We start from the raw sequence: 22704 nt of genomic DNA on the forward strand, positions 1-22704 counted from the left end.
AAAAAAAAAAAAAAAAAGGAGGTAGAAAAGAAAAATTACATAAAGTAAGGGGGAATAATAATAATATGAATGATAATATCAGAAACAGTGTAGGTAAGAGGACAATGGAATGAATTTTTTAAGTGTGTGTGTGTTTTTTTTTTAAAGCAAATCTGCTAATCTGTTATTCTGCGTTCAAAAATGAAGGAGAAATAAAGACATTTTCTGACAAAGGCAAAAACAGTTTGTCTACACCAGACCTATATCACAATAAATGTTCTTTATGCTAAAGAGAAGTAATAATAAAGGAAGCTCACATCTGAAAATAGGAATGAATTGCACCAGGACCTTTTAAAATATCTTCCTTTTGTACATTTATTCAAAAAATTGTTGATTATTTAAAGCAGAAATAATGTATTGGGTATGTAGTATAAGTAGGAAGTACAAGTAAGCTATATGACAATAAGTGCACAACAGGCAGGAGAAAGTTAAATGAAGTTAGACTTGATAAAGATGTACTCTAATCACTAGAGCAAACATTCAAAAAAAATAGAGGTATAGCTATAAGGTCAATAAAGGAAATAGAATAAATATTGTTTTACCAAAAAGAAGTCAGAAGAGCAGGATAGAGGAACAAAGAACAGATGGGCAAATAGAAAGTAAATATAAAGATAGTAGACTAAAATCATATCAATAATTAAGACTCATTATTGACACTACTTTGAAAATAAATGTTGGGTACTATTTATGGCACTGTTTACACTTTTGGTTTGCTTTGGTGGATTGTGGTATGTTTTTTTAAAATATGTTTTTAAAATGAAATTAGTTGTATACTATCAATTTCACTCACTTAAAATGTACAGTTCAGTGGGATTTATTATGTTTGCCAAGTTGTGTGACCATTACAACCATCTAGTTCAAGACCATTTTCATAGCTTCAAGAGAGACCTCATATCTATTAGCAGTCACTCCCTATCCCTGGGCAACTGCTATTCTGTTTTCTATCTTCATGGATTTGCCTTTTCTGGATATTTAATGTAAGTGGAAACATATAATATGTGGCCTATTGTGTCTGTCATCTTTCAGTAGTATAATGTATTCAAGGCACATTCTTGTAATATGTATCAGTACTTCATTCCTTTTTTTCTTGCTGAAGAGTATTCCATTCTATGGCTATACCACATTTTGTTTATCCATTCATCAACTGATAGACAATTCAAAACAATTTGTTTAGAATTGTTTCCACTATTTGGATATTATGAATAATGCTGCTATACAAGTTTTTGTATGGACATATGTTTTCATTTCTCTTTGAGTATTGACTTACAAGAAGAATTGCTGGGTCATATGGTAATTCTGTTTAACCTTTGAGAAAGCAGCTATACTATTTTACATTCTCCCCAGCAGTGTATGAGAGTTCCCATTTCTCCACATGCTCACCATTAATTATATCTGTCTTTTTTATTTTGCAATCCTTGTGGGCATGAAGTATCTCACTGTGGTTTTGACTTACACTTCCCTAATGATGATTGGTGTTGTACATCTTTTCATGTGTACATTGGCCATTTGCATATCTTCTTTGTAGAAATGTCTATTCAAATTCTTTGCCCATTTTTAAACTCGGTTGTCTTTTCATTGAATTGTTAAATTTTTCTTTGTGTTAAATGTATTCCTTTGTGTTAAATTTTTCTTTTTCAAGATTATTTTAGTTTTTCTGGGTCCCTTACATTTTCATATGAATTTTAGGATCAGCTTATTTCTGTAAAAAGGCAACTGGGAGGTTGGATGCAGTCAGTGGCTTACGCCTGTAATCCTAGCACACTGGGAGGTCGAGGTGGGAGGATCACTTGAGGTCAGGAGTTCAAGACCAGCTTTAGCAAGAGTGAGACACTGTCTCTACTAAAAATAGAAAAATTAGCCAGGCGTGGTGGCATGTGCCTGTAGTCCTAGCTACTCATAAGACTAAGGCAGGGGGATCACTTGAGCCCAGGAGTTTGAGGTTGCAGTATGCTATGATGATGCCATCACACTCTACCTGGGGCTATAGAATGAGACTGTATCTCAAAAAAAAAAAAAAGAAAAAGGCAGCTGGGATTTTGCATTGAATCTATGGATCAGTTTAGGAAGTGTTGCTAACGTAACACTGTTAAGTCTTCCAGTTCATGAGCATGATTGTCTTTCAGTTTATTTAAATCTTTAATTTCTCTCAACAGTGTTTTATATAAGTTTTTAAGATGGAAGTCTTATACTTCTTTTGTTAAATTTATTCCTAAGTATTTTATTCATTTTGATGCTGTTATAAATTGGATTGTTTTCTTAAATTCATTTTCAAGTTGTTCATTGATAGGATATGGAAATACAATTTATTTTTATATAGCTGTATTATATATTTGTATATTGTATCCTTTATCTTTGCTGAACTCCGTGATTAATTCTAATTGATTTTTTTGTGGATTTTTAGAATTTCCTATATACAAGATCATGTTATCTGGAAATAGAGATTGTTTTACCTCCTCCTTTCCAATGTAGGTGCCTTTTATAGCTTTTTCTTGTCTAATTGCTTTGGCTGGACCCTCCAATACAATGTAGTATACAAATGGCTGTGTATTGCCATTTTTATGAAGTAGTGATGGGGTATAAAATATTTGATATACCTTGATATTGGAGCATGATGGCTTCATGAAATTAGTATCATCATATCAGTAGGAATATTAGTGCTGTTCTGATCTAGTATAAGAAACACATACGTTTTTTTTTCACATTCGTTAAAGAACAGTTTCCCAACTTTTCTTTTTTTTTCTTTCCAGGTTTTCTCAAACAATGATGAAGGCCTTATTAACAAAAAGTTACCCAAAGAACTTCTCTTAAGGTAAGTGTGGATAAATGTCAGATAAAGAGTTCAGATTTAATTTAGTCATCAAGTTCCAAGACTATCTTCTTTCTCACTGTGAGTTCATAGTATAGAAAAATAGACAGAATTAGCCTAACTGACTTTTTGTTTTTGTTTTATAGAATGCTGTTCAGCTTGTTGTTAAATTTTACTTGGTCTAATCCAGAATGTACTAAGTATGTACATAGCATTGATCTGGATTCTTTTTGTAATGTGGTAAGTATTGTAATAATCTTCAGTAGGTGCCATTTTCGTTTCAGTAGATAATGATAATGAAGTCAATAATATGAGGAGAGATTATTGTTAAGGTTGTGAGTTCTTGAAGTCATAAAGTTTTAGATGTTTTCTGACAAATGGGTTTTAAAATAAGTGCAAAAAAAAAGTACAGTTATCATATGTTCTTAGTGAGCACTTAAAGTGCCATCAGACCCAAATATTGATATGTTTTTATCTATTTTATTAAAGGTGTAAGTGACAGTGAATACTATAAAGCAAGCTTTTTGTCTTTTATTTCTGGTATCACTGAATATACAGTAAATGTTATTTTGGTTGTCATTTTACCAAGTAAAGTTATCAACCAACATTTATTGACCCCGAGACACTGCACTTTTCTTTAGTATTCTACAATCATCAAAAGAAATCTTATTTTAGTTTTGGATGTTGTTATATTCTTTACAAATAATTAATAAATGTGTACATGGTAATCTTTGAGTGGCATTTCTCTAACTCTGTTTCTCATATTACTGATATTCCACAAAACAAAAAAACAGATTTTGGCTGGGTGAGGTGACTCATGCCTGTAATCCCACTGCTTTCGGAGGCCAAGGCAGGAGGATCACTTGAAGCCAGGTGTTTGAGGCCAGCCTGGGCAACATAGCAAGACCCCATCCCTACAAAAAATAAAAAAAGATTAGCCAGGTGTGGTGGCACATGCCTGTAGTCCCAGCTACTGGGGAGATTGAGGCAGGAGGATCACTTGAGCCCAGAAGTTCAAGGCTGCAATGAGCTATGGTTGCACTACTGCACTCCAGCCTGGGTGACAGAGTGAGACTTTGTCTCCATTAAAAAAAAAAAAAAATTAAAAAAAACGAGCAGGTTTTTTGATCAAATAAGTATGGGAAACACTGGGTTAACAAAACCGATTTCTTTATTGTAGGATCTCTCAGAGCCTTAATGGGGTAATATGCATGGTGATGCTCCAAGTTGGATAACTGTGGCATTTCAAACTTACTGACCATGGAATCCTTTTAATATTCCCTGGAAAATTTTTGGGAAATGCTGACATACAATAAGAGATTGACCAGACGACTCGATTCCCTGGCTGTACTAAATCTCATTTTAACATTTGGGGAACAAGTATAAGTTTTGTTTAAATATTGGGAATAATGGTTTTCATCTCTTCCTGAGTTCACCACAGAGTCACTTTGTCAATGCCAGAGATTACTCACTTTTACTGTGATTAGAATGTTAGACATTTTTCCTTGAGTCAGAAATGGGATGAGGACTTAGCTTCCTTGTGACAGTGATCATATTTCAGAGGCTTCAGAGGGTGTTTCGTTAGCCATTGGTGGTGGTTTGAACTTTTGTTATGAACTCCTTCTATTCAGTTAACTAAAAAAAAATTAACGGAGACAGGATAGTATGAAAAATATCGTATTTTATTCCAATAAAACAAATATTTGTTTAGAGAGAATATCCTTTGGCATTTTAGATGATTTAAAGTAAGAAAGTGGTGACAAGAAGGAATGTATGTTTATCATATAAACCCACAAGGCCTTGATCAAGCACAGTAAGCTGTTAGAACCAACACGACTGGGTCAGGGTGGGCAGTTCCCCTGTAGAACTGCAGGGGACTATATCCACACAGACTGGTGTACGCTGCAATTATGCAATGCTTCCAGTCTCAGTCTGAACATTTCTTTACAACAGGCATTGAGCTATAATATGAATTTGGCATTCTTACTCTAAGGAATCATAACGAGCTTCAGGCAGAACCGTGTTGGTCATTAAACACTATGGTGTGATTAAACTCTACCCTTCTCATGCATACAGCTGCTATATGTGACTCAAGGCTATTAACTTAATGGTTTTTTTTTTCCCTTCTGGTAGTGTTGGCTTTTATACTCAGCCATGGAACAGTTTCTGTCTGTTGATACTGAAAAAATAAATGTAAGGAATTATATCACTTTCTGTGGTAGTGTGATTTCAAAGCTACAGTCTTAGAAATTTCAGTTCTTTTAAAGATCCACGATGGACTCAGCTGTTAAGAATACTGGAGGTTGTCATCATTAGTTAGAACTTTTGAATCATGCCACGAGGCTTGTACATAGATCGTTTTTCAGAAAGAATTGCCACTTGAGAGCAAATGTTCATAACATGTCTCATCATAGATTTACATTCCCACTTCTGTTCTTATTTTGGAGGCTGTAACGGGAATTTAAATTTTAAAGTAATGCCACTTTAGGTCTTTTCCGATTCATGAGTCTCAAAATTAACTCTAGCTATGTATTTTAATTTTTAAATTTTTTTGCCGGCCTTTAAATCATTTGTCATTTTATTCTCAGACTTTCCATTCCTAGTAATAGTAGCTCTTCCCTTTCCCAGCTACCCCTTCTAAACACAACTTTGAAGAAGGGTTTGAACCAGCTTCCATAAGCAGCCATCTTCATCATTGGGTTATCTGCAACAGTGAGTCAACGAAGCCCCCGCCTCATAAAGCTTTAGTCTTGATTATTTTCTGTTCGCATAAATGTCTTCATACTTTCAGTCTGCCCTTAGCTTACCTTTTTACTTCATATGGTAGGCTTTTTTGTGACAGTGTGGACTATCATTCCTAATCTTGTTGAATTTCTGTTCACCTTCAGTTTTACTTCATCAATAGATATGAATTCTTTGACTTTATGATAGATTTATTTGCTTGCAGTCCGGATAATTTTCTCTTCTACCATTTTGTACTGCATTCTCGACTAGCTTCTGATACTGATCACATCAAGGGAAGTCTTGGAATTGTTAAGAAGCATAATCTGAAAAAATGTGCTGCTTTTCGTCTCTTTAATATCACTTTGAATCCACTCAGAAAAATCTATTTTCTTTCTGTCTGATCATTTTATTGCTACTGTTAATAATACCCATTATTATTAATCCACAAATTTCTTCTACTACCCATTTTTAGTTTGTTACTGAACAAGTTTTTACAATTTTCCTTTTTTTTTTAAACCTAGCTTTCACTCGTAAATTAAAGGTACTCAAGTTCTCTCTCTCTCCCCTTCCCTCTCACACAGCTCAACAAACAGCTTATAATTTTATTCTGCAGAGTCAGTTATATAGTATGTATAACAATGGGAATATTTAATTTGTTGCAACCCTTGTCTGTTAGTGAGTTGGATTGTCCTTGCATCTATTTGTCCACATTGTTATTGTCTGTATTGCTGTCGGAGCCAGACTTTCTAGTGTGAGATTTCAAGTCGTCATGTTTATTAGTTGTGCGATTTCAGTTACTTAACTCTCTGGGCCTTAATTTCCCCATCTGTAAAATAGGAATAGTAATAATGCTTACCTTATAGGGTTGTTGTCAATTCTTAGAGTACCTGGCACCTAATAAGTATTAAATAAATGTTAGCTTTTATTGTTATTTATATCAATTTTTGATGCCCGAATACTTAATAAATGCTATTCGACTGTACAGTTTTAATGCAAACAGCTGATAAATCAAGCTGTCCTAATATGGATCTTAACATATTCTACTGCTAAAAATACTTCTGTAAAGAACCTGGTTACTAAATAAGTCTATATAGGCCCAATGCTTCATTTCATCAAGCTGGACTAATTCAATCTCAATGGAAATTGCATACTACCTTTTTATATTAAAGGGACAATTACTAGGACTTAAGCGGATTGGTGATGTTGTGACAACTGATGATTATCTTGTATTATAAAAAAGACAATCTTTTGGAAGGAACCATTCCCCTTTTGAGAAAAGATGTCTTACATGAGTTGAATATTGGCCTAAAATTCAGATTATAAATTTTGATATTAGTTTGACCTTAAGTTTTAATTTCTATTATGGCTGCTTTCAGATGTTAATGAAGTGAAAACACGGAAACTACCTCATAGGAGACAATGAGTGATACCTACAGAAAATAGTTTAAAACATTTTGAGAAGACAGAGCTCTTGTTAGTCACATATAATAATGAAAGAAGCTTGTTAGACACATTTAAAAAATAATTACTATTATTTATGTACTTTTCTTTCTTTTTTAAGCTTATATGGGTACATGATAAAATTAAGTACTCACAGTGTTTGTTGGCTTGATGAAGGGAAAGATTTGATTGCCCCAAAGGATGGAGCTGAGCCTAATAATTCTGGACAATATCAATAATTGCCCAGAATTAAGTTGAGTTTGCTAGGAAGAATTATAAAATGATTAGCACAGAAATTTTCAAATTTTCCTTTTCTAAAATTCATAAGCCAATCCCATGAGTGAAAATAATTGTGTTTTTTTATTGGAATCATTAAGGTATAGCCTAGTGCTTAGCTGTAATCGTGGCACCTTGGCAAGCAGTGCAGTAAAGGGCTCATTTCTGTTGTGGGTGTCATTGAGTGGGTGTTCTTGCCTGCTGGTTGGTTTCAGCACTCCATGGACTTTTTCAAGGACTGGGGCCTCTATCTCCTGCTGTGTGTGATGCCTGCTGCCTTATATAAATTCCAGGGCAGCCTAACAGGTAAGATGCTCTTTTCGGGGTACGTACTGCAGTTTCACGTTTAAGCATCTGTGCAGATTTTTCCATTTTGTTAAAGGTTTTTTTGTTTGCTTTTATTGTTGTTTTTTTACCTTGCATGAGGCAATGTGAGACTGAATGAATATGTGTTGAAATTAGGCAGGCCTTTCCTATATAGTATTATATACTATTTTAGCATTGACATATAAGTCTAAATCATGGCAGAAGCAAATTTTCTTTAGTCCAGGGTGGGGTTATGCCTGTGTATGAAAACTCTGATGATGCCTTTGAATTTTACATTTACATTGAGGTCACATGAAACACCAAAAGCTCCCCTGATAAGAAGGATAGAAACTGGATACATTTCGCCCCAGAGCCGTATCCATGGAAAGTTATGTTAGATACCTATTAATTTAAAAACAGTAGTCACAAAGAAAAGATTGGTAAATTTGACTTATATGAATAGTAAACTATGGCAAAACATACCATACCAAAGATAAATAGCACAGTGGTGAGTGAAATACTTAGATACACATTAAAAGCAAGGGCTGTATTCTTCAATGTACAAAGAAAAAACTCAAAAATTATTAAGAATAAAATAGATTAATTCTATTAGAAAAACAGTTGGAAGAGGCTGTAAACAAAAGAAGAAATACAAATGGCCAGTAAATGTATAAAAATGTTGAACCAGGCCTGTGTTTAAATACAAATCAAAATAGCGATGAGATGTTACCCAAAAGTTTGATAACACCAGGTTTTGGCAAGGAGGTGAGAGATAGTTTTGGTAGGAATATACACCGTCGTAGCCATTTTATAGGGCCACTGGAAAAAATTTTCAAAATGCTAAATGTATATATTCACAAATTCCATTTCTAACAATTTACTAACATATATTTGAAAAAGCACACTGAGGCATATATCAGGGATGATTGTTGCAGCTTTTTTTTAATTTCAGTTATACAGAATTGTATTACTCATAATTCTTGGTTAATGGTACATTTCACTGATAATGCATTGCCTTCTTTAATTTATTTCATAATATAATATATATATATGAATATTGTCCCCTTCTAATCCCCACTGTCAAGATAATATTATCAAGAACTTTGTATTTATGATTTCTTTTTAAAAATTTTTATCTTAAATATATTTTGACTAAACATAATGTTTACTTTTTCCTTGTTTATTAACTTTGTAAAAAAAAAAAAAAGTAATATATGATGTCTCCTGAGAATGGTTTTCATTCAAGATTATGTTATTAAAAGTGATCCATTTTGCTCTATTTGGCTGTTGCTTATTCATTTTTATTGCTGTATAATTGTCTATTGTGTGAATATACCAAAATTTACTTATTGATACTCCTTTTCATGAGTACTTGGATTGTATCCAGTGTTTTGTTAACAAGAACAGTGCTGCTGTGAAAATCCTTGTAGATGTCTCTTGGTACACAAGTATAAAATTTTCTCTAAGAGTGGAATTGCTGGATGTTATAGGCTATACAAATATTTAACTTTATAGAGTAATATTGTTTTTCCAAAGTCGTCTTACCAATTTACATTTAAAGAAACAGTAGGTAAGAGATTGTAACATCCTTTCCAACACTCAGTGTTGTCATATATCTTAATTTGTGCCAAAGAAGTGTAGAATGGCATTCCATTGTGCTTTTTTTGAATTTCCCTGAATTCTAGTAATGTTGAGCATCTGGTCATATGTTTATTAGTCACATGTATTTCTTCTGTGAAACCTATGTTTTTGGTTTTTTTGCCTGTTGAATTGCTTATCTGTCTTTCTGAAATGTAGGAGCTCTTTATGTTCTCCGTACAATCTTTGTGCTGATATTAATGTTTATCTGACAGGTATTTTCTCTCATCTGCTAACTTGTCTTTTCACATTCTTTAAGGCATTTGTTAATGAACAGAAGATATCTTTTGTGAAGTCAAATGTATCAATCTTTTCTTTTATGGTTAGTGTTATTTGTGCCTTTTCCTTACCCTGAGGACAGAGAGGTATTCACATATATTTTCTTCTGAAAGCTTAAAAATTTTGTTATTGATATTTCAGTTTTTAGTCACTCTGATATGGATCTTTATGATATATGATAAGAATCCATTTTTCTTTTCTTTTCCATGTAGATTATCAGTTTTTCCAGGTTCATATGTGGAATGGTCCTTCCATTTCTCCCAAGAAATGCTATATCACCTCTGTCATACATATGAGTCTGTTTTTAGAGTCTTAATTCTCTTCCATTAGTTAATTTTCTATATGCCAATACTACATGTTTGGGAAGGTATCTGTATTTTTGAGTGACTAGGGCCCATAAATTTATTTCTCTTGCCATTTTTATCTGATTTTGGAATTAATACAAGGTTCATAGAATTGAGTTGAGGAATATCCACTTGTTTTCTGTTCTCTAGAAAAATCTATTAATATATGTCTCGGTTTAACAGTTCCTTGAAAGTCTGATAGAAATGTAAAATTATACGAGCTTACAATTTTCTTTGTAAGAAATTAACTACAACTTTAATTTGTTTAATGTGAATAGGATTTTTCAAGCTTTTTGTTTCTTCTGGAGTGACTTTTGCTAGTTTTATCTTTCTAGGAAATTATCCATTTTTTCTAAGTTTTAAAATTTGCCTTGATAATTATCTTTTTATTTTCTTTTTAAACTGTGTCTGTTGTAATGTACTTTCATTCATAATGTCATTAATTTATGCTCAAGTGTTCCTTTCTTGATCGGTCTTACTAGAAGTTTACGTATTTTTTTACTCTTTCCAAAGAACCAGGTTTTGGCTTTATTCTTTTCTATTTTTTCTTTCTGTTTTAATAGTTTCCACTCATATCTCTTTAAATCTCATTCTTCTTCCTTTGAGGTTATACTGCTTTCTTTACCTACCTTCATAAGTTGGACACCTAGTAGCTCATTATTTTTTAGCTGCCTTATCTAATACAAATTCCTTAGGCAATTAACTCAAAGTTATACTTTTGTTGCATTCCACAAGTTTTGAAATTCAGTGTTTTTCATACCATTCAGTTTCAAGTATTCATCAATTTCCATTATTGCTTCTTTGGCCCATACATCATTTTTTCTTTTTAAAAAACTTTTTATTGTAAAGTACAACATATAGTCAAAATTATGCAAAACAAATATATAAGATAAATATCCTTGGAGACACCACCTAAGTCAATAAATAAAATGTTGCTAGTCACCAAAGAAGCACCTTCATATCCCATCCAAATCACAGCTGCTTCTCTTATCTTCAGAAGGAACCATTATCTTGACTTTTATAGCTATCACTGTATTTCATTTCTTTGTAGATTTATCACCCATATGTATGTCCTTAGACATTATAGTTTAGTCTTGCCCATTAAAAAAATTAGAAATCTTTTAAGTCTCTGTTGATCTACAGGTCCCCTCTCCTTATCTTTCTGTTCTATATTTTGTTGAAGAACTTGGGTTATTTGACCTGTAGAAATTCCCACAGTCTGGATGCTAATTGCACCCTCATGGTGCAGTTTCAACATGTTTCTTCCATCTGTATTTCTTGGAAAATTAACAGGTAGGTCCAGAGGTTTGATCAGACTAATTCTTTGGTAGGACTTAATGTGTTGCTGTGTTCTTTCATCAAGAGTCATATGATGTCTGGTTTTCTCTTTTTTGAGATGTTAGTGTCTGTTAGATCATTAATTTATTGGGGCTGCAAAGTGGTGATTTTCTAAGTCTTTTTTTTTTCTATTAATTGGAATACTTTCACAGAGTCACTTCTCTTTATTTCTGAGTACCCAGTGTTATAGTTTATATTGCCTTATAGAAAGGCAGGATAAAGCCTTGATTCTTTCCTTTTATTTACCAGTTTTAGAAATAATGAGATATATAAAGGTACGATGAAAAACAAAATATTTACGTAGTTTCAAATAATCTTCCCACAAGAAACATTAATTACAAAGGGAAAAATAGTAACTTTATAATGGGGCAGTCTGGCAGATACTATCTCAACCAGATGATCAAAGATAGCATCACCAGTAACAGGACAGATGGACACCATATACCTCCTGCTGTGATATACTAAAAAGAGAGCACAGTATCATTTCTGTGGCATTCCTGACAAAAATTTATAACCTGAATCTCATAATGAGGAAACATCGGACATATGTACAAGGACATTCTACAATGTAATTGGCATATATGCTTAAAAAATATTAAAGTTGTGAAAGATAAAGGCTGAGGAAGTATTTCAGATTAAAGGGAACTAAAGAAAAGCCATGACAATGAAGTACAATATGTGATCCTGGATTTGATCCTGGGCCAGAATTTTTTTTCTTTCACTTTAAGGGCCATTAATGGGACAATTGGCAGATTTTGAATAAGATCTCTAGATTAGATAATAGTATTATATTAATGTTAATTTCCTTATTTTGATAATAGTACTACTGCATTTTAGAAAGAGAATGTCCTTGTCTTGGGGAAATATTTGCATATTTAGGGGTAAGTGGGCATCATGTCTGCAACTTACTCTCAAAACAGTCTGAGAAAATTTTATATGTATGATTATATAAAATACATTACCAAGAGAGAGAATGATAATGCACATGCTGTATAATGTTAGCATTTGGCAAGTCAGGGTGAAGGGTATACAAGAACTCTTTGTCATATTTTTGTAACTTTTCTATAAGTCTGAAGTTATTTAAAAATTAGTTGGTTTCTTATCATCCTCTGAAAGTGACCAGTTAGATTTTTTAAAAATATTTTTATAAATTTATGGATTTAAATATATTTGATAATTTTCAATCCATTGCAATTATTACCTTTATTGAAGTTCACATTTTCCTGTCTTTGGCTCCTTTTTACATGACCCTAGTAGGGTTTTTCATTGTTTTTTTTTTTTTGTGAGACCAGGTTTCACTCTCTCACCCAGGCTGGAGTGCAGTGGCCTAACCATAGCTCGCTGTAACTTCGAACTCCTGTGCTCGATAAATCCTCTTGCCTCAGCTTCCCAAGTAGCTGGGACTACAGACACACACTACCACATCTGGCTAATTTTTTTATTTATGTAGAGACAGGGTCTCACTATATTGCCCAGGCTGGTCTCGAACCCATGCTGGGTTATTGTTTTTAGGTATTTTTTAGTATACTGAATATATATCAAATATGAGAAACTCATGATTTCATACTGAAATTACTGATTCAAATTTAGCACTACCAGTATTACTTAATGTCTTCAACCTTATATCTCCTTTCTTCCACACTGATAGTCCTAGTTCTGACACAGGGATTATAGAATTAGAATATCCTATAATTACTCATTTGCTTTATTCCACATTACATACACAACAGCCTCAGAATAACAACATAAATGCAGTTGCCACCAGTATAATTATTGAAAACAGTTAATAAATTATTTTCTCCCTATTTCTCCTAGCCCCGGTTTTTTGAGATCTTTGTTCTTTTTTGAGCTAGGTGTTTGTTGCTTTTAAATTCCCTATTAGAACTGTTTTTGCTGTATCCCATTAAGTTTTGGTATATTGTATGTCCATTTTCATTTATCTCAAGGTATTTTTTAATTTTCCTCTTAATTTCTTCTTTGACCCATTTGATGTTCAGGAGCATGTTGTTTAACTGTAGAAATTCCTCCTATTACTGACTTCTAGTTTCATACTATTGTTATTGGAAAACATACTTGATATGATTTCAGACTTCTTAAATTTGTCAAGACTTATTTTGTGGCCAAATATATTAATATGATCTTTCCTGGAGAATGTTCTTTGTGTGCTTGAGAAGAATGTCCTGCCACTGTTGAGTGGAATGTTCTCTATATGTCTTGTTAGGTCCATTTGGTCTAAAGTGTAGTTCAAGTACAATATTTCCTTATTGATTTTCTGACTGGATAATCTGTCCATTGCTGAAATTGAAGTGTCTGCTATTATTATTGTACTGTAGTCTATTTCTTCTTCAGATCTATTAAAATTTGCTTTATATATTTAGGTGCTCTGATGTTGTGTGCGTTTATATTTACAATTGTTATGTTGATGAGTTGATCTCTTCATCATTATGTAATGACCTACTTTGTCCCTTTTTATAGTTTTTGACTTTAAGTATATTTTATCTGGTATAACTACCCCTGTTCTCTTTTGATTTCCATTTGCATGGAATATATTTTCCTATCTCTTCATTTTCAGTTTCTGTGTATCCTTATAGATGAAGTAGGTCTCTTGTAGGTAGCATATAGTTGGATCTTTTTTAAAAATTCACTGAGCCACTCTGTCTTTCGATTGGATAATCCATTTACATTCGAAGTAATTATTGATAGGTAAGGACTTACTGCTGCCGTTTTGTTAGTTGTTTTCTGGTTGTTTTGTAGATCTTTTGTTTTTTTCCTCTCTTACTATCCTCCTTTGTGATTATATGATTTTCTGTAGTGATATGCTTTGATTCCTTACTTTTTATCTTTTGTGTATGTACTATATGTTTTTGCTTAGCACTTACCATTGAAGCTTACATAAAACATCTTGTAACAGGCTATTTTGAGCTCTTAACAACTTAGGTCACATACAAAAGCTCTACACTCTTACTCTCCCCCCATTTTATGTTTTTGATGTCACAATTTACATTTTTTATATTGTATATTTCTTAAAAATTATTGTAGCTATAATTATTTTTAAAAGTTTTGTCCTCATACTTATGTGACTTACACACCATCATTGCAGTATTAGAGTGTTCTGAATTTGACTATGTACTTTTAGCAGTGAGTTTCATACTTTCATATGTTTTTATGTTACTAATTACTATCCTTTTCTTTCACCTTTAAGAACTTCCCTTAGTATTTCTTGGAAGGCAAATCTGGTGGTGGTGAATTCCCTAAGCTTTTGTTTGTCTGGGAAAGTCTTTCTCTCTCCTTCATTTCTGGAGAAAAGGTTTGCCAGGTAAGGTATTCTTGATTGGCAGCCTTTTTTATCTTTCATTTACTTTGAATATATCATCCCACTGCATCCCGGCTTATAAGGTTTCTGCTGAGAAATTTGCTGATAGCCATGTTGAAGTTTCCTTGTATGTGATATGCTGCTTTTCTCTTGCTGCTTTCAGGATCCTTTTTTTCTTTGATTTTTCACAATTTGCCTATACTGTTTCTTGGTGTAGTCTTGTTTGGATTCAGCCTGATTGGAGACTTCTGAGTTTCTTGTATCTGTATATTTATATCTTTTTCCAGATTGAGGAAGTTTTCTGTCATTATTTATATAAGCTTTCTAGCCCTTTCTCTACTCCTTATAGGACCCCCATAATGTGTATATTGGTTTACTTGATGGTGTCCCATAATTTTTATAGGCTTTCTTCACTCTTTTGTTTTTGTTTTTCTGCCTGGTTAATTTGAAATGACCTGTCTTTGTGCATGCTTATTCTCTATTTGATCCAGTCTGCTGCTGAAGGTCTCTATGGAAATTTTCAGTTTAGGCATTGTCTTTAGCTGCAGAATTTCTGTTTGGTTCTTTTTTATGATTTCTATCTCTTTGTTGAACTTCTCAATTTGTTTGTGTATTGTTTCCCCCATATCATTTAGTTATTTGTATTTAAGACAACTATTTTGAATTCTTTGTCAGGCAGTTTGTAAATCTCCTTTTTTTTTTTTTTTTTTTTGAGTCAGGATCTTGCTGGGCTAGAGTGCAGTGGTGTATCATAGCTCACTACAACCTCAAACTCCTGGGCTCAAGTGATCCTCTTGCCTCAGCCTCCTGAGTAGCTGCAACTACAGACATTCGCCCCCCATGCCTGCCTAATTTTTTTTTTTTTTTTATGTTTTTTGTAGAGATGGGGTTTCACTATGTTATTCAGGCTGGTCTTAAACTCCTGGCCTCAAAGCAGTCCTGCCTCCTTGCCCTTCCAAAGTGTTGGGATTACAGGCATGAGCCACCATGCCTGGCCTGTAAATCTCCTTTTTTAGGATTGGTTACTGGTGCTTTATTTTGTCCCTTTGGTGGTGTCATGTTTCCCTGATTTTTCATGATCCTTGTAGCTGCTTTGGTGTTTGGGCATTTGAAGAAGTAGGGACTTATTCTAGTTTTTGCAGAGTGGCTTCAGTAGGGAGATTCAGGGATGACTGGCTCCCAGCCCCCATTTGTTAATGGTTGTACTAAATCTACATTGTCAGAGCTGTTAGCCACCATATATTAAACCCTCTCCCTTTTAACTCTCATTAATTTATTCAATTTCCATGTAGTCATTTTATTTTCTGATGCTTGTTTTCCAGAAAATTCCTCAGAAAAGGCTCATGAGAACACTATTTTCTGAGTTTTTATACATTGTTAACAGTTTGTGCTTTTTATACTTGAAAGTAAATTTTGCTGAATGTAAACTTGGTTCATATTTTCTTTTCCTGATTATCTTAAATATATAATTCCATTTTCTTCATGTGTTCTTTGAAAATTTTTTGTTTACAAATATTTGACAAAGAACTGAATATATTCAAGGTATACAGCATGATGGTTTGATATATAGGTATACATTCTATAATGATTAACACATCTTTCACTACCCATGCTGTACATTAGATCTCCAGAACTTGTTCATCTTATAAGTGAAAGTTCGTATCCTTTGACCAACATCTTCTCATTTCCCACAGCCCCTGGCAACCACTGTTCTATTCTCTGCTTCTATGAGTTCAACTTTTTTAGATTCCACATATAAGTGAGATGATATAGTATTTGTCCTTCTGTGTCTGGGTTATTTCACTTAGTGTAATATCCTACAGGTTCAGCCACATTGCAAATGTCAGGGTTTCCTTTTTATGGCTAATAATATTCCATTGCATATATGTACCACAATTTCTTTCTTTCTTTTTCTTTTTTTTTTTTGGAGACAGTCTTGCTCTGTTTCCCGGGCTAGAGTGCAGTGGCATTATCGTAACTCACTGCAGCCTCAAATTCCTGGGCTCAAGTGATCCTCCTGCCTCAGCCTGCCTAGTAGCTGGAACTCCAGGTGCATGCCACCACGCCCGGCTAATTTTTTTTTCTTTTCTGTTTTTGGTAGAGGTAGGGTCTCGCTATTGCTCAGGCTGGTTTCCAACTCGTGAGCTTAAGCAATCCTCCTGCCATGGCCTCCCAGACTGTTAGGATTATAGGTATAAGCCACTGTGTCTGACCCCAAATTTCTTTATCCATAAGTTTAACAACATATATATGTCCTGTATACATAGGAGATAACCAGAGAAATGAGTAAATCTGTAGAGTAAATCTCCCTTATAAGCTCTTTTTGCATGGATTGCCAAAAGACTTTTTTCTTTCTTTCTTTTTTTTTTTTTAAAGTTTAGTAATTTTACTAGAATATGTCCTGGTGTTTGTTCTGAGCTGATAGTCTTGGAGTATGTGATATTCTTTTTTAATATATAGTTTCAAATAATTCTTTTTATTTCATGAAAGTTTTCTTAAATTATAATTTTTAGTATTTACTTGCTTTCCTTCTCTCCTTTTTTCAGGAACATCTATTATCTGTAAGTTAGATATTCTTTGCCTATGTTCATTATTTGTCACTTTCTCTTAAATCATTTTGGTTTTTTTGCTTTGTGATATTTAAAATTTTTCTTTCATTTTTTACAGCATCGTTCTTAATCTTTTTTGGGGGGTACCTTTACGCCCTTAAAAATGGAGGACTCCAAAGAGCTTTTCTTATGTGAGTTGCAGTCATAAATATATATCTTATTAGAAATTAAAACAAAATTTTTAAAAATATTCTTTTAAAAAAATAAACTCAGATGTTAAAATAAGTGAGATTTTTATTTAAAATAATAAGTTTTCCAAAATAAAAATAGGAGACTGGTATTGTTTTACATTTCTGCAAATATCTTTAATATCTGGCTTAATAGAAGACAGCTGGATTGTTATATCTGCTTTCGAATTCAGTCTGTTGCAATATGTTTTGGTTCAAGTGTATGAAAAAAATCCAGCCTCACAAAGATACGTATTTGGAAAAGGGAGGAGTTTTTAATAGTCTTTTTAGATAATTGTGGATATTTTATTTGATGTGTTACCTGAATTCAACAAGTGGCTATTTCTTAAAGCTTAGAAATGTGGAATCTAAAATCATGGCAATGAACTTTTTGTATTCTGTTACATTAAACTCCATTTGTCTTGGTACTTTGGATCTTTTCCTCATTCAAAGTATATTTTGAAACTTCATATATTGGTCATTTGTAAAATATGGTTTACTAAGTTAGCAAATATTCCCATTGTTGACACATTTTATTATATAATATTAAAATATCACATTTGTCAGTATCACCATTGATCTGAACAGAATAATCTTTAAGAATTGAGAAGCTGACAACTCACAGATGCTGATACAAGTTTTCAAAAATTCTGATTTTTTTCTTGAACTTGTATTTTTTCATTGGCATAATATTTCCTTAAGTGACAGGTTCAATTCATTTTTTAGAAAATGTCTGCCAAGTACCCTAGTTCGAATTACCATAATTTATATCAGTTGTTCTTTTACATGAAAATGTGTTTCATGAAAAAGTGACTAGCTTGCAGCTCAGTTGCTTTTCCCTAAGACAACCATTTGAAGTTCTTCATGAGTACTTTCCATTTTGTCATGCAGAAATTAAAAAGATGTGTGCTCAAAAGTCAAGATTCAATAAAGTTAATTTGTTTCTCCTTAAAATGAAGCCAGGTTTTTCTTTGTAACTAATGCTGAGGACATGACAGTAAATGACTCTAAGTATATTGTAGTTCCACTTCTTTGATATATTGCCAAGGCACCAGCAGTTCTACTCATCGTTCTTTCACACCATCAGTGCAAATGTCAACACAGTGGAAAAGGCAAATGACATCTTAATATTACTATGAGAGTAATTTTGGCCTTCTGGACTACCTGAAAGTGTCTAGGGCATCACTTATGGTTTCTGAAACATACTTTGAGAAGTGCTGTCTTAGGGTATTGTCTATTTTGTTGATTCACCTTTGTGTTCTTCTATGTTTAGTCTTTATTTCCAAAAATTTTTTATTTATGATTCTATTCTTTCCTAAGTTTTCTTTCCTCATCCTGTTTTTCTAATTCTGACTTATATTGTCCTTTCATGTCTTACCATTTTCTTAAATTTCACTTGTTTTGAAATAGTAGGTTACAGTTTTAATCTGTTTTGTGGGCATATATTTCTAGTATATTTTAATTATCTATAGGGATATTCTGCTCCTTGTTTTTCTTTTACAAACTTCGCATGGTATTTGTGAAATTAGTGTTTCTTAATGGAGGTGTAGATGAGGAAAGTTTTCTATTATAATTTCACAAAATTTTCTCTTCAGTCATTGTTATTTCAGTGTTTGAGAACACAGTGGGTTGCTCTTGTTTCTTGACTTTCTTCCCATCCCCAGCATTTACATGGAATTTCCTTTGTTCTGTTTTTTTTGTCCTGCTCAGTTTTTTACTCCACTGTTAGCAGTTTTGTAAGTATTGGGTCCTGTCCTAAAAGGTAGCTTCAGGATGAGGGTTTTTGAGAGTTTATGTAGCCCAGAGTGCTCCAGCCCCTTTTAGAAATTACTGTGGAGCCTTTGCACTCGTATGCTATTTGGGCACCATTTCCTTTCAGTATCGTTGGCTGCTGTTCTCAGATTGGCCACCTACCTGTGCTGTCTAGGGTTTGTTAGTTATTTGGGGATTCTCCTATTTTTAGGTCAAAAGCCCCTTTTGCTTCCTCCTATGTAGACACTGATAATAAAGCAGGTTCTATGGCAAATGGTGGTTTGAACCCCAGCCACCTGTGTTTTGGGGTTTGTAGGGATACTTTATTATTTAGGCTTTTAAAAATAGTCAAACATATTATTTATTGAAGTATAATTTACATACAATAAAATACACGTTTTAAGGTATGTAGTTCTATGAGCTGGGCAAACATTTTGAACCATCACCACAGTCAATACATAGAATATCTGTCACTCCCAAAAGTTTTCCTGTGCCCCTCTTAACCAGTTCCCCTCCTCCACCTCTAGCACCGTATTGGTGACCCTTCTTTTCACACAGAACACCTCCCCAAACCCCAAGAGATGACCCACATCCCATCCATTCACTGCATCCAATTCAAAGTCCAGGATCTCTGGGTGATATGCAGTCCTCTCCATCAGATGTGGATGAGGTGCTTCATGGTTTTGTTACCTTCCCCCGTATTCAGGAACAGGGACAGGATAACTGCAATAAACAATACAATTTGGAAAGGAGAAGAATGGAAGACACGTAACAGTTATTCTGTAGCAGCGATGAGCGCCTGCTTGGCAGGTATCATGAAGTCGTCCTTGCCCTAGCAGTGGGGGATGTTCCTGTTCTATTTACTGGGAGAAGCTTTCCTGCCACTGGTCTTGGTGACTCTTAACTCCAACCTCTGGAAGATTCTTCCATGCTCATTATCCTCCATGACTATATTTGAAGTGGATATTAGGGATTGTGCCTATCTTGGGGAATATGCAGAAATCAGAAATCCAAAATGCTCTAAAATCCAAAAGTTTTTGAGTGCAGACATGACACTTAAAGGAAATGCTCATTGGAGCATTTCATATTGCAGATTTTTGGATTAGGAATATTCAACCTGTAGTTATTTCACAGCCATTTCTTACCTGTGCAGTTTTGCAGACCTGAGGATTAGTTTATAATCACAGCATGTTTTGGGCCAGCTTTATGGGTTCTTTGACAGAATTTAAGAATTTAGTCTTATCACCACACCCAAAGTGCTGTCTTAGACTATAACCTCAGGCATTTTTTATTTTATTTTGTTTTTGCTTCCTAGTTTCCATGCCTGTGTTTCTCAATGGTGTCTTATCTTTAGACATCTGAAACAATAGGCATGGAATGAAAGGGAGCAACTTTGATCTTTGCTACATGTCTTAGTTATTCAGTTTAACAGATTTGTGGCTTAGAAAAGTGCTTTTCAGTGTTATTTTCTACTATGTGGTATTTGGAAATAGTTGGCTTTTCCAACTGTCTGAAACCCCAAGTTTCTCTATTCTCTCTCCTTTTATTTCTCTTGCAAACCAGCTAATGCTTTCCCGAGTACTCTTTTGGCACTTTCCAACCTTGTCTCTGGATCTGCATTTGTATGTCTTCCACACAATTGTAAGCAATTGTGTCATATAACATGCCTTCCTCTTACCACCTTCTGATACATGTTTCCTGTGCTGTCAGCCACTAGGTAGACACATTAGGCAGATGTCACATATTTTAGATTTTTGTTCTAGTAGCACCCTACTTCAAGGTACCCGTTTCTGTATTAGTGTAGTTAGGGTAAGCTGATGTGGCATATGTATCTAATATACATCTAATGTCTTAAACACACAGGAGTATAATTATTGCTGAACTAACAGAATTGAGTTTGTGAAAGGGTCAGCAGGGCAACCCTTCTCTCTTGTAGTTATTGAAGAGCTGGTTGAAGGAAACTCTCCTATATAATGACTATAAGAATTCCACTGATCCTCATCCTCTCCAGCTGTGGGCACTGCAATAATCTAATGGGGGTAAATGATCACTGGTAGTATTTATTTTGAAATTCTGTGATTACTAATGATTTGAAATATCTTTTCTCATTTTTTCTGCCATTTGTGCTTCCTTTAAAATACCAGTTAATGCCTTTTGCCCATTTTTCAATTAGACTATCTTTTTCTTACTGATTTATAGTTTTTCAAATAAATTCTGGCTACTAGGAATATGTTGGTTTTATGTACTACAAATATCTTTTAGTTTGTGGCTTTTCTTTTAGTTTTCTTTATGGAACTTGTACACAGTCATGTATCACTTAACAACGGGGATACATTCTGAGAAACACATTGTTAGGCATTGTGCAAACATCATGGAGTGCACTTACACAAACCTAGATGGTATAGCCTAGACTATGTGGTGTAGCCTATTGCTCTTAGGCTGTAAACCTGTATAGCATGTTACTGTACTGAACACTGTAGGCAATTGTAACACAATGGTAAATATTTGTGTATCTAAACATATCTAAATATAGAAAAAGTGCAGCAAAAATATGGTATTATAATCTTATGGGACAACCATTGTATATGCAGTCTGTCATTAGCCACAATGTCATTGTGCGGTGCGTGACTGTACATATGCTGGTGGGAAGGTACTCAGTACCACCGCTTTGGAAAACAATTCGTCATTGTCCTATAAAATTGGCGTATTCCGTGATCTGAATTGCTACTTTTGGCTATATCCTAAGGAGGCTTCTGCAAATGTACACCCTGTGACCAGGAGACATGTATAAAAATATTCATAGTAGCACTATTCATAATAGCAAAAATACTAGAAACAACCAAATGTTCATTGACTAGAACATGGAATCTTGTAAAGCAGTGAAATGTACTATGGTTTTACACGGTGGCATGGATAAATATTAGTGTTACAATGCTGAGTGAAAAGAAGCCAGTTGCAGAAGACATATACAGCAAGTACCATTTTTATAAGGTTCAAAATCAAGCAAAATTACATGATGTATTGTTTAGGAATGTGTACATTGTGATAAAACTATAAGGAAACAAAACCAGAAATCACTGGCATGTTTATTAGTTGAGACAGTAGAGAAAGAAAGGGAGAAACACAAAGTAGATGCAGTGATTACTGGTTTTTTGTTCTTGTGCCTAGCCATCTTGTTGCTGAATCTCCCCTTTCCTATCTTTAGGTTTAGGTATCCCTAATCTTTATAAATGCTTTGTTTCCTCATTTCTCATTCAGTTCTATTCCCATTTGCTGTGTTCCAGCCTCTTGTGTTACTACCTTACTCAGTTCACTATTAATTTCTCAAAACACTTTTATTAAAATCCAAAATTAGCTGGGCACAGTGGCTTGCACCTGTAGTCCCCGCTACTCAGGAAAGTTGCTTGAGGCCAGGAGTTTGAATCCAACCTGTGCCAACATAGTAAGACCCTATCTTTTAAATAAATAGATAGTAGATGAATAGATAAATACTTTATCATTTAGAGTAACTTGATTTAAGAATACATTATACCTGGATTTTCTTTGCTGTGTTGACTTTGCAAATATTTCCAGCTCCATGGTACTATTGTCTAACCTTGGGAAATTTCACATTTCCCATCAGTCAATTGACTTACATATATATATGTATATATATATATATATTTTTTTTTTT

At 33.8% G+C, this 22704-nt stretch overlaps 1 protein-coding gene across 5 annotated transcripts in view; it reads left to right on the plus strand.

Moving 5' to 3' along the window:
• The window catches only part of FBXL2 (F-box and leucine-rich repeat protein 2), a 98798-nt gene that overhangs the window by 10762 nt on the left and 65332 nt on the right, over window positions 1–22704 (plus strand). For 2 of the 5 annotated variants that reach the window (XM_012646866.1, XM_012646868.1), the window contains exon 2: window positions 2787–2848. The exons of the other annotated variants lie outside the window; for them this stretch is intronic. In XM_012646866.1, coding sequence (XP_012502320.1) covers window positions 2787–2848 — 62 coding nt within the window. The remainder of the gene's footprint in view (window positions 1–2786; window positions 2849–22704) is intronic. 5 annotated transcript variants of the gene reach the window in all.

The sequence above is a fragment of the Propithecus coquereli genome, unplaced genomic scaffold (assembly GCF_000956105.1).
Source record: "Propithecus coquereli isolate 6110/MARCELLA unplaced genomic scaffold, Pcoq_1.0 Scaffold251, whole genome shotgun sequence".
Taxonomy (NCBI): Eukaryota; Metazoa; Chordata; class Mammalia; order Primates; family Indriidae; genus Propithecus; species Propithecus coquereli.